Below are 12,566 nucleotides of genomic sequence, written 5' to 3' on the forward strand. Positions count from 1 at the left end.
GGTCTCCTCGGGGCTGCACAGTCTCCCGATAACTCATCTGGAGCTCATCGTCGCTCTACAATAACTTATTCAAAGTCATTTACTTGGCTTTTTCCTGGGTACAAACAGCCCACACTTGAGTATCGGTCAGCGCCGCCTGTCTAACGTGGATTTACTCTTCAATATACTTTTAAACCTTTCAGGGCATCCACTGACCCGTCGTGTTGTTTGCATCGCCGTGAACATTTATTGAGACCACTGTGTAACACTGTTAACCCACCAGCCTTCTTTATACAGGAGCGTAATGTAGTGCGAGAGAATGAAACTTCGCCATAATTTCATGTATATACATAAATGCACTAAGGCTATTAGAGCAAAGTGATCAGGAAAAATGTAAATGGAAGGCTTTTTTTTTTTTTTTTTAAGTGGAATATTTTTTTTTATACTTTATGCATATTCATAACATATCACCTCACTTATTTTCACGTCAAGACACGAGCCTCATCATCTCACTCACAGCAGGAACACCAGCTGACCGCATGCCGGCGCCTGCCAACGCTCAGGACGACTGTCTGCTATCTTGATCTCTTCCCCTCCGGGGTGTTGCAGGACGCACTCTGTTCCTCTCATAACTCAAGTGTACAAACGTGTTCCTTGTTGATCCACCGCCCAATGATGCGCTTGTCACTCTTTGTACAGACACTTTCATTCACGTTATGTTCATTATGCTACCATTTATATATTACCTGTAAAAATAAATGATAAAGCAACTTCATTTAATTTCACTGCATAATCTAACACTTCCCTTGAACTGAAATGACGCATCACAGACTGAGCGACAGAGTGGTGGGCGGCCTCCGGGACAGGTCACGGCCGTGGACAGCTCGGGGGTCGCAACGAGCGACTCAAATTATTTATCATTATCGCGGGGCACACCCATCCACATTGGATAAGGCTTTCGTCGAGTTTTTGGGCCTTTCCATGGGTAGTTTTATGAGCCTGGTGACAATCTGACGAGGCTTCTGCACCATGAAAGCGGAAAAAGACTCACGCTAACCAGACTATTCTCCTTTTGTGGCCTCTGGAAACATTTACTGTGAGCGCCGCAAGAGACTGTGAATGTGAACCTTACGAAATCTAATATGATGTCACGCACTCATCGGCGTTTGCTACCGAGTTCCTGTTATGGAAGACGTAGCGAACAGATAGACGGATAAAGATAAACAGATGCATAGATAGATAGATATATAGATAGATAGATAGATAGATAGATACATTCATAGATCGAAGGTTGGATAGATAACCATACAGATAAACACCCCAAAACCCACCCCCCATCACCCCACCTCCATAACCAAACCCATCACCAGCTCTTCTCCTTCTTACACCCCTATCCACGACTCCCTTCCCCTTCCCATCCTCAACTACCCATCAGGCAGCCAGGTCAGCCATTAAGGCTTCCCCCCTACGCACGCAGAAGTCCCCCTCAATGAATAATCAATGCTATAAGTTCACGTCATCTCTCACTGAACCCTGAACAAAACACTAGGGAGCTACGACGCGCCGATTGACTTTTATCTTCATCCAGGCGAGGATCAGACTGGAAGGAAGTAGAAAGAGGTGACTGACAAACAGCATGTAGTAATGAGTGGTGTAGGTCCATAATCTTAGACATAAGAACATAAGAACGCAGGAGTCTACAAGAGGCCGGTAGGCCTGAACGAGGCAGCTCCTTTGACCCTAAGCTCCCGTGTATCTAACCCCACCTAATATCGCTGTCCATGAATTTATCTAGTCTATTTTGGAATGTGACAATTGTATTGGCACTCACCACATGACTGCTAAGCCTATTCCACTAATCCACCACCCTGTTAGTAAACCAGTTTTTGCCTATGTCCCTGTTGAATCTGAATTTATCCAGTTTAAACACATTACTTCGTGTCCTACCCGGTTCTCTTACCAACAAAACCTTATGCATGTCTCCCTTATTAAATCCCTTCATCCATTTATAAACCTCGATAATGTCTCCACGCACCCTTCGCCTTTCTAGAGAATGCAAGTTTAACTGTTTGAGTCTTTCCTCGTATGGCAAGTTTCTCAACCCCTGAATCATCTTAATCATCCTCCTCTGCACCGATTCTAACATTTTGATATCCATTCTATAGTAAGGTGACCAGAACTGAACCGCATAGTCAAGATGAGGTCTAACTAATGCTAAATATAATTTGAGGAAGACTTCGGGGCTTCTGTTGCTTACGCTCCTTAAAATAAATCCCATGCAGTACCCTATTAGCTCGATTTCTAGCTTGAATGCAATGTCACCAGGTCACACTGACGGAACGCGTGACAGAACTGTTTATCTTTATACAGCTAGCAGTATTTACTCGCGATTAAATTATAGGAGGAAAAATATTGAGTGCCTCAAGCCTGTATGAAAACCATGTGAGATAGCAGAGATAGACAGATAGAGAGAGAGAGAGAGAGAGAGAGAGAGAGAGAGAGAGAGAGAGAGAGAGAGAGAGAGAGAGAGAGAGAGAGAGAGAGAGAGAGAGAGAGAGAGAGAGAGAGAGAGAGAGAGAGAGAGAGAGAGAGAGAGAGAGAGAGAGAGAGAGAGAGAGAGAGAGAGAGAGAGAGAGAGAGAGAGAGAGAGAGAGAGAGAGAGAATGGGGTTGCAGTCCCTCGGGTGGGAACTGATCATGGTGGAGAGAAGGGGAGGAAAGTGCGGATGAGAAGCAAGGGAGGAGGAGGAGGAAGAGGAGGAGGAGGAGGAAGAAAGGAAGAAGGGGGGAGGGGGGTCGGCGATATATTGCTATAATCACGTTATGCGCACCTTTGGACCCACCCAGGGGGAATATGGGGAGGGGGGGCACCGGGGGAGAGGGAAGGGGGAAGGGCAAGGGGGAGGGAGGGTATGGGGTGAAGCAAAAAGGGAAATACACGCCCTTCCGATTTTTTCTTCTTCTTTGGAAAAAAAATCGAGTACGTAGCGTAGGCCTAGGAGGTGCTTACTCGAAATATATTAAAGAGAAAAGGCGAGAGAGAGAGAGAGAGAGAATATATAAAAATTAAATAGCAAGAATAAAATAAGAATAAATATATAACGATATCTTGGAGCGGTGTGAGGCTGAATAAGTTACTGGGCCGAGTCTGTGCATGTCGACCATCTAAGAGAGAAATATATATAAGAATTAATAACAAGAATAAAATTAAAATAAATATATAACGATATCTAGGAGCGGGTTGAGTCTGAATAAGTTAATGGGACGAGTCTGTGCATGTCGCCCATTTATGAGAGAAATATATATAAGAATTAATAACAAGAATAAAATTAAAATAAATATATAACGATATCTAGGAGCGGCGTGAGTCTGAATAAGTTACTGGGACGAGTCTGTGCATGTCACCCATTTAACAGCGAGTGTGTGTGTTGCATCGTCGGCGGGATCCCACACCCTTATATATACATGCGCGGTGGACACAGTAGGTCGTCTTTCACTCCCTTGTAAGATGGTCATGTTCGGGTGTTGCCGGGGTGCCCAAGAAGGTTAGCACACTGTCCGTCACTCCGGTGTCGATCATTCTTTCAGACACACGCACCACCGAACCCTGACCCCAAGAAGTGACATTTGAGTACGCATCACCTGCTTCCAAAGACTGAAAAGGAGATCTGTCGGGTTCTGGTGAGTTTTTTGGGGTTCAAGGTACACAGAAAAAGGGTCAAGCCACCAGAAGGATCATACAACTACCCATGGAAATCCCTGAAACTCCTACGAAAGTCCAGTCAAACATGTGTGCATGCTTGAGCGCCGAAATGTTTAAGAATATGACCCTTTGAGTATGCCCTCGCCGTCATAGGGTTGGACTGGGCATCTCTACAGTAAGTTATTCCAGCCACTCGTTGGAAAAAGTTAGAAGAGGCGGACTCACTGCATGTTTCCATTCACTCCAGCTTGAGAGGATTAAACCGCGCACCTCAACATACATTATTAAGCTTATTGTGAGACTTACTTGAATAACAGCGAGTTTTGGAATTATTTAAATGCTTTCGTCTGAACTTGAGATTTTGTAAACGCCTTATTGGACGAGAGAGAGAGAGAGAGAGAGAGAGAGAGAGAGAGAGAGAGAGAGAGAGAGAGAGAGAGAGAGAGAGAGAGAGAGAGAGAGAGAGAGAGAGAGAGAGAGAGAGAGAGAGAGAGAGAGAGAGAGAGAGAGAGAGAGAGAGAGAGAGAGAGAGAGAGAGAGAGAGAGAGAGAGAGAGAGAGAGAGAGAGAGAGAGACAGAGAGAGAGAGAGAGAGAGAGAGAGAGAGAGAGAGAGAGAGAGAGAGAGTGAGAGAGAGAGAGAGAGAGAGAGAGAGAGAGAGAGAGAGAGAGAGAGAGAGAGAGAGAGAGAGAGAGAGAGAGAGAGAGAGAGAGAGAGAGAGAGAGAGAGAGAGAGAGAGAGAGAGAGAGAGAGAGAGAGAGAGAGAGAGAGAGAGAGAGAGAGAGAGAGAGAGAGAGAGAGAGAGAGAGAGAGAGAGAGAGAGAGAGAGAGAGAGAGATATGACGTGGTGGTGTTGAGGTGAGTGTGGTGTGAACGCCTGGCAGAGGGATCAGAGAGGGATAATCATACAGAGGCAAGGAGGGATGGTGGGCGGGTCTGAGGGACAGTCTTATGATCCAGGTCTGCGGAAGAGGCTACAGAAGCGGGCGCAGGCGTGTGGCAGGTGCTCCCGCGGGCGTGTGTGGGGGACGGTGAAGAGCCGTCTGCCCATCCTCGACTGGCTCTTCAAGTACAATCCCCGCCAGGCCTTCCTTGGGGACCTCATCGCCGGCCTCACCGTCGGCGTGATGAGCATCCCGCAAGGTGAGTGTTACGCCCTCTGATGCTTCACACTTTATGTACACGAAAATAACTCGCGAAGGAAATACCATCAGATGGTGGCTGCTACTGTGGCGTGTGGCCTGCCGCGGAATCCGTATAATCTACGCTTGTAGTGACCTGATCTGGTCACCGAGACTTCAGCTGATGGAGTCTTCCACATATATTTAGTCATTTTTAATATTTTCTTTTGTCGGATTAAATGAATAGTAAGCGTGGATTATCGACAGGAAACAGAGGGTGACCATTAACGTAAAAAAATCCGAGTGGGGTAATGTTACCAGTGGGGTTCCTCAAGGTTCAGTGCCCGCTTTTATTCATTATCTACATCAATGACATAGACAATGGGATAACTAGTGACATAGGTGAATTTGCGGATGACACCAAAAATAGGACGCACTATTAGGACAGTGGAGGATGCTAGAGCACTGCAGGAGGACCTCAACAAACTGTCAGCTTAGTCAGAGAAATGGCAGATGAATTTTAACATCACCAAGTGTAGCGTACTAAGTGTAGGAACACGCAACCCGGGTATAGTTTAGACTCCACAGCGATAGGCAGGTCTGAGTGTGAAAGGGATCTGGGGGTGTTAGTGAACTCTGACCTAAAACTAAGGAAGCAATGCATTAGTGCGGGAATAGGGCTAACAGGGTATTAGGCTTTATTATTAACAGGACGGTAACCAACATAAGTGCAGAGTTCATCCTCAGACTCTATTTAGCGTTAGTTAGGCCACACTTTGATTATGCTGTCCAGTTTTAGTGCCCACACAACAAAATGAACATCATCTTGCTAGAATAAGTTCAGAGGAGGATGACCAAGATGATTCAGGGGCTTAGGAACCTCCCATATCAAGATAGGCTGAAACATCTCACTTGCATTCTCTAGAAAGACGAATAGTGCGGGGAGATCTGATAGAAGTATTCAAGTGGGTCAAGGGTTACAACAAAGGCGATATAAGTACAGTACTGAAAATTAGCCAGCAGGATAGAACACGCAGTAATGGATTTAAATAAGAAAAGTATAGATTTAGGAGGGAAATAGGCAGGTGTGTAGGCCATTCGGTCTCTTGCAGTCTCTCTATGTTCTTATGTTTTTTATGTTAAGTGACCCTACAAACGCCTTTGTGTTACAATGGAACGCACGCACCAGACACTTTCAGGATGTGCAGTCCACTACACCCACCAGCAAGGGAGTGAGGGGCATGTCACACCATCCAACTATGCCTCAACTCGCACCCTTTCTAACCCCTCCCCTTCCCCTTACCGCAGGGATGGGCTACGCCTTAATGGCCGACCTGCCACCCATTACGGGCATCTACGCCAGCATCTTCTCCTCGCTGATCTACATGTTCCTGGGCACGTCAAGCCACGTCTCCCTCGGTGAGTAGTGACGCGATTCATTTCTGTCAGCACGAAGCATAGTGATGCTCTCCGCCAGGAGGCGCGGCTTATTGACGTAGCGCAACATGCAGCTCCTTCGTGGGCAGAGTGTCCATGTGTGAACATTTAGTGGTCGATTTTCCATCAATGTGAGTCACTGAGTAGCGCATGGCTCCCTCAGGGCTGGTGGCGTCCCTGTGCATGCTGACTGGGAAGGTGGTGGCGGACCTGGCCACCCTCGACGCTCCGCCCACAGCCAACGCCACGGACTTCTACTCCACCTCCACCGCACCGCAGAGCCCCGAGGACTTCACTACTTATCACTTCAGCGACTACGCCGACTTTAACACCACCGCCGACCCGACCTACAGCCCCATCCAGGTGGCTTCAGCGCTGGCCATCATCGCTGGGGTGTGGCAGGTGATTGCCTTACCTGACCCATACTCGTCCTCGACCTCCCCCCCCCCCCCTCTCTCTCTCTCTCTCTCTCTCTCTGTCTCTCTCTCTCTCTCTCTCTCTCTCTCTCTCTCTCTCTCTCTCTCTCTCTCTCTCTCTCTCTCTCTCTCTCTCTCTCTCTCTCTCTCTCTCTCTCTCTCTCTCTCTCTCTCTCTCTCTCTCTCTCTCTCTCTCACACACACACACACACACACACACACACACACATACACCCATGAAAATAATCTACGAGTGTGTTACTACTGAGAATTTTCACCAGCACGATCTGATATGGCCTTGTTAGAAAATAAGTGTTGGTGAATGAGCGTCCGCGATGCTGGGAGCCATCACTCCCGCCTATCCCACAGGTGATGATGGGCGTGTTCCAGCTCGGGGAGGTGTTCACTATCCTGCTCTCAGAAATGGTCATCTCGGGCTTCACCACCGGCGTCGCTTTCCATGTCCTCACCTCTCAGGCCAAGAACTTCCTGGGCATCGCTGTGCCCCGCTACTCCGGCCCCTTCAAGGCCTTCTACGTAAGTGCAGCCGACACTCTGACCTTTGATAGTACTAGCAACGGGGGTGGCTGGCGAGAGGAGGGAGCGGGCAAGGAGGGCGACAGTTAGGGGTGATTAGTTCATGACAACAGAAATGACGGGGCTGGTTGGCTGGGGGTGGATGTGGGGTTGACGGGGCATGTGACAATAAAAGGGGGAGGAGGAGGGAAAATATTGGGTAAATGAAAAGTAGGGAAACGAAGCTAATGAAAGAGTTTTTTTCCCCAGACATACCGAGACCTGTTCAAGAATCTGTTAAACGCCAAACCGGCGGCGCTGGTGGTGTCGGCGATCTGCATGGTGGTGCTGGTTGTCTACAACGAGGTGATCAAGGTGAGCGGCTGTGCAGGGATGACTTGAGGGGAGGGTCAGGGGGGTAAGGCGGCTGTCACATGTATTATAGCGTGTGTCTGCCTTCTGCCTTACTTCTAGGTCATAGTAATATAAGTAAAGATAGTCATACAATACAAAGGGTAATGCAATACAACACATCAAAACACGTCACATAAAAAAAACATCGACAACAACTGAGATGTAGAGGTATTGCAAAATCCAAGACTATTGCAGCTTTGGCAGCGGCGATATGCCGATTACACTTTAAGGGGACTTTCTACCTGAGATATTTTGAAAAAATGTTTTTTTTTTTTTATTCGATATTCCAATCCTAATATAAAAGACCTTTAATTTTGCGTAACGCAAATACGCCGCGTCGCACATTTAAAGGGCTAGCCGGGCGTGTAAAGGGCCGCTGACAGTTGTCAGTAGCTGTCAAATATCTTTAAAAATTCCGAAAAGCTGTTTTTTCAATGTGAAAGCTGTAATTTCTTCACACGCATTTTTTTTTTTTTTAGGCTCCCCTTGCTTCCTATACGTTTTCTCTAACCCGTGGCTGGCGATAGAGGATGGAGGAAAAGGAGGAAGAGGAGTCTTATCAGCTGATCAGCGGATGTGGTTGTTTACATCCGGGGAAACGCTGGTTTTTTTGTTTGTTTCACCATTCCCTACTCCATTTCCAAGGATGGGAAAGAAGCACAGGAAACTGCAGAGGCTACAGAAGGGCTATAAGCAGTGGTTGGAGAGGAAAAACCTTGGTGATGACGAGTCAAGACCTACGGTGAGTAGCATACTACCACCACCTGTTGCTCCAGCTGGTCCATCTACTGCTACAAGTACTCCTGTTACATCTCCTACCTCTGAAGATGAAGATTTTATTAAAAATGTGGGTCTTCAGTCTACTTTGGATAAAAGAGCATCATTGATAAGAAAGGTAATTAGTGTTCCTGATGTTCAGATTACTGACGAGAGGAGCTTGCTACTAAGTGTTGACAAGGCGAAGGCAGCTTTCCAAGCGGCGTCACCGCTATGTGGTATATGCTTAGGTAAGCTTGAGATTTGTTTTGATGAGTCCTGTACCACACTTCAAAACACCCTTTCACGACGAAACTGCTTATCCGAGAACCCCCAGTGGTGAGGTTCATAGAGGACCGGCAAAGGCTCATTAGGTTAGAAACACTGTATGCCATTGATTTATTTACATGTGATCAGGTATGTGTAGAAGTACTTCCATACCAAAAATCATAGTTGTAGGGCAAAAAGATATGGAGTTATCAAAGAAATTGCAAAGTTTTTCTTCTTTTAGCTCTCCTGAAAAAAAGCATTTTTTCGTACTAAAACATTTAAATTTTCTATATTTATGAACCGATTTTCATGAAACAAAGTGCATTTTAAAGCTCAACGTGTCTGCAACAGCGTCAAAGTCGCCTTTTTTATCTATTGTGCTATTTTATATTTTATTTTTATTTTATTTAAATAGGTGTATACCCCCCTTTTTCAAAAAATTATAAAAAATAATCTATGATATATATAAAAAATCTAAGCCTTACACGTTATTAGAAAAGGATTGAAATATAACATGTTAAAAAACCATGATCGTAGATAAAAAAAATGAAAGATAAATAAGCTTATACGTTAACATGTAAAAGATAGGCTTAAAATAAATTGCTAATAAAGTTGATAGAAGCCATTCTGTTTATATATGCTATTCTAGTTGGAATGATAATACAACTTTCCGTAAATAGTGCTGATCTTAATGATGTAAATTTGCTGATAAACGAAGACCGGATTCAGACTTTCCATGCACCCTCAGCGGCCACAAACAAGTCTGGATTCACTCAAAAGCTGGATTAGGGTTTTGCGTACGAGGCTAATGAATACTCTGGCACGAAACATTAATGAGTCAGCGCTCCCCTAACACCCCGTCCCGCCGCAGCCCAAGATGCGGAAGGTGAGCCGCATCCCCCTGCCCATCGAGCCGCTGGTGGTGGGCGTGGGCACGCTGGCCAGCTACCTGCTCAACATGAAGGACAACAATAACATTGCGGTCATCGGCCACGTGCCCAAAGGGTGAGTCACGCAACGTTCGTCTTTTGTTGATCAGATAGACAGCAACAACTTACCGCAGAGCATATACATTTATTTAGCTTACATGCACCCTTCGTTCAATGTGGTGATAATACAATGGCTAGAGGAAAATATAACCAGAATTCTACACAAAAAAAAAAGCAAAATAACCTAAACGAAACCTACGGGTCTGATATTAGAAAAGTAAATCTAATGTGCAGCAGACAGGTCTAATTCCCGTAAGGCTTTAAATGGCTACCTGTCTGTATCTCAATCATCTAGGTAGGATCGAATATGCTCCTTGACAGACTAAGGAGCCGCCTCTAACTTTCGCCCCGCCTCGCCAGGTTCCCCAAGCCGTCCATGCCCCTCCTCGAGCTGGCCCCAAGCATGCTTCTGGACACCTTCCTCGTCGCGGTGATCGGCTACACCTTGGCGATTTCCATGACAAAGATCATCGCCAAGAAAAAAGGCTACACGATCGACCCCACCCAGGAGATGTACGCCCAGGTAAGCCAGGCAGCCGTCCCCCAACGCCGCCATCACGAGTGTTATTTCAGACACGCCCAAGTACAGCCGGCGGCTCTTCTCGTAATGGTCTGTATTTACTGTGATAACTCTGAAAAAAACAGCAGACGTCACAAACTGACATTTTATATAAAGATGAAACTTTTTTATCTTTTACTGTCGTCACCTAAACAAGAATAAAAACGTTCGGAAACTCAAGGTTTGGCGCAGTCTTCAGCCCCAATGGTTTTGTTGACGTCTGTCCCCCTACACAGGGCTTCATCAACTTGTTCGGGTCGTTCTTTTCCTGCGCACCCATGTCCGTGTTGCTGTCAAGGTCGATGGTTCAAGAGGCGGCGGGCGGCGTCACCAACATCACCTGCTTCTTCACCAGCGGCTTCCTGATCGTAGTGCTCTACTCCATTGGGCCACTCTTTGAGTCGCTCCCCATCGTAGGTCACTGGATATCCCTACTGTTTGCCAGCTCTCATGAATACTGAGAAGAGGTGACATTATGTACACTGAGGCTTGCCAGTATATTATATGGCCTCTATCCATAGCGTTAATCATTTGTTCAAGTTAGCAAAACTAGATGACTAGCCCTCCTCCCCCCGGCCCTTGCCTCCCCGGACGGCCCCTTCTCAACCTGCAGTGTGTGATGTCCTGCATCATCTTGGTGGCGCTCAAGGAACTATTCCTGCAAGTGAACGACCTGTTCAGACTGTGGTTGTCCTCTCGCCCGGACGCCGTCATCTGGCTGGTGAGCTGCCTCATGTCCATGGTGGTGGACCTGGACTACGGGCTGCTGGCGGGCGTGGTCACCTCCCTGATGATGCTGCTGCTTCGCGCCCAACGGCCGCCTACTGCAAGCCTCGGACACGTGCCCTCAACCGACCTCTACCTTGACCTGGACAGGTACCACAAGGTAAGGCCAAACTTACTGCAGAGCGAGACACTACGTACACGTGCCGCAGGGCTAATGAAGTGTTTTCCACCTGTGCATGTGTTGGGCCAGAGGGAGAAGATTGACCTTAGTCAGTGGAGGACACAAGACGAGTTTACCATCATCAGCTGTCAGCTTTGTGGCCTTAAAGAAACATTTTGCGCCTCCAAGTATACTTGAGTGTCGGCATGATACTTACTGCGTCCAATCATCAGGCTCCCACTGCGATGTGGTAGTACATGGCAGGAGTCAGTAAGCAATCTTCGCACATTAAGAAGATATAGGCCATACAAGTGTACAGCCCAATGCCTCGTCCTTCCCGCACTCACTGTCTCGCCCTCGTACAGTCACGATCAGCCTTTTCTCCCTTTTGTTTACAGGCGGTGGCGGTGCCCGGCGTAAAGATCTTCCAGTTCGGCGGGCCACTCCACTTTGGCAACGCCCCTTACTTCCGCTCCAGCCTCTTCTCCACAACGGGCCTTGACCTCGACGCCCTCAAGGCTACTAACACTTCCACCCCCAAGACGGAGGAGCCGCCTACTGACGCTTCCCTGTACAAGGTGCTTTTCTTCCCATCCAGACGAGACTGACTAGTCATGCTAGTATAATCTTTGACCTAAAGGTGTAAGTTTCTTTATCTATCTGTCTTGTAAGTAGCTTATTATATAGCATATTAATCTGAGTCTCATATTACTTTTAGGTGGAAAAAGAAATGGTTGTCGTTATAATCGGGCTTGAATTAAAGACTACACCGCTCAGCAGTGACAGTGGCGTTAGTCAGGTCACCACGCAGGAAGCCACCAGCGCCTCGCCCTCCACCCCGCGTCTCGCAGAGCGGACTCTGGGGATGATGAACGATGACGCGGCCAGCACCGTATCAGCCAGCCAATCGCTCACAGACATGACAATGGTTGACGCAGTCAACACCTTCCCCTCCTGCTCCAGACTCACGGACACAGAAGGGACACTGGTGGCCAACAGTGGCGCTGCCAAGGAGTCCACCTGCATCACGCTGCCGGTAAGTTGTGGACAATGAATGCCTGGCTACCAGTTGAGATTTGGAGTTAAGGATAGACCGAGAATGTTTAGTATGGAAGAAGAAGACAGCTTAGTGTTATCGAAGAACAGGGGATATATAGTAGTTTAAAAGATTGTGTGCCCCGCGGGAAGCCAGGTGGTTCGTCGCCGGCTGGCCACCGTCGCCCATCCCGTCGCTAACAATCACCACGTGTTGCAGGTGCCCGGCTGGCTGGTGCTCGACTTTACCCTTGTCAGCTTCGTAGACTCGGCGGGCGCCGCCGTCCTGAAGCAGCTGCACCGCGACCTCCAGATCGCCTGGGTCCAGCTGTGCCTCGCCTCAGCCTCAGGTAAGAGACACCAGGAAACGGATTTGCGGAATCTATCAGGGGCTCGACGGACCACACACGGCAGCTCTTGTAAACCTTCTATGTGTCATAAGTTATTACCATCCAAGAAACTGTTCAACTTTCCTCTGAAATATAAC

General features: G+C 47.4%; 2 protein-coding genes across 2 annotated transcripts in view; both read left to right on the plus strand.

Annotated features, from left to right (window-relative positions):
* The first annotated feature begins 4,603 nt into the window (after window positions 1–4,603).
* LOC126990602 (sulfate transporter-like) lies at window positions 4,604–10,619 on the plus strand. The gene is made up of 8 exons (XM_050849290.1): window positions 4,604–4,823; window positions 6,110–6,220; window positions 6,402–6,640; window positions 7,024–7,191; window positions 7,441–7,545; window positions 9,482–9,615; window positions 9,960–10,122; window positions 10,395–10,619. The coding sequence occupies exons 1-8, from the start codon at window positions 4,604–4,606 to the stop codon at window positions 10,617–10,619; spliced, it is 1,365 nt and encodes a 454-aa protein (XP_050705247.1).
* Window positions 10,620–10,777: 158 nt separating this feature from the next.
* LOC126990603 (solute carrier family 26 member 6-like) overlaps window positions 10,778–12,566 on the plus strand; it is a 2,340-nt gene continuing 551 nt past the window's right edge. Inside the window, exons 1-4 of the mRNA XM_050849291.1 lie at window positions 10,778–11,044; window positions 11,443–11,622; window positions 11,763–12,080; window positions 12,300–12,429. Of these exons, the coding sequence (XP_050705248.1) occupies window positions 10,778–11,044; window positions 11,443–11,622; window positions 11,763–12,080; window positions 12,300–12,429 (895 nt within the window). The remainder of the gene's footprint in view (window positions 11,045–11,442; window positions 11,623–11,762; window positions 12,081–12,299; window positions 12,430–12,566) is intronic.

This window comes from Eriocheir sinensis, unplaced genomic scaffold (assembly GCF_024679095.1).
Source record: "Eriocheir sinensis breed Jianghai 21 unplaced genomic scaffold, ASM2467909v1 Scaffold18, whole genome shotgun sequence".
Taxonomy (NCBI): domain Eukaryota; kingdom Metazoa; phylum Arthropoda; class Malacostraca; order Decapoda; family Varunidae; genus Eriocheir; species Eriocheir sinensis.

Coding starts and splice junctions, on each gene's coding strand:
- LOC126990602 (XM_050849290.1), top strand. CDS start 4,604: ATGGTGGGCGGGTCTGAGGGACAGTCTTATGATCCAGGTCTGCGGAAG. Junction 6,641..7,023: donor TCATCGCTGGGGTGTGGCAG/GTGATTGCCTTA, acceptor CCTATCCCACAG/GTGATGATGGGCGTGTTCCA. Junction 10,123..10,394: donor CCCAGGAGATGTACGCCCAG/GTAAGCCAGGCA, acceptor CCCCCTACACAG/GGCTTCATCAACTTGTTCGG.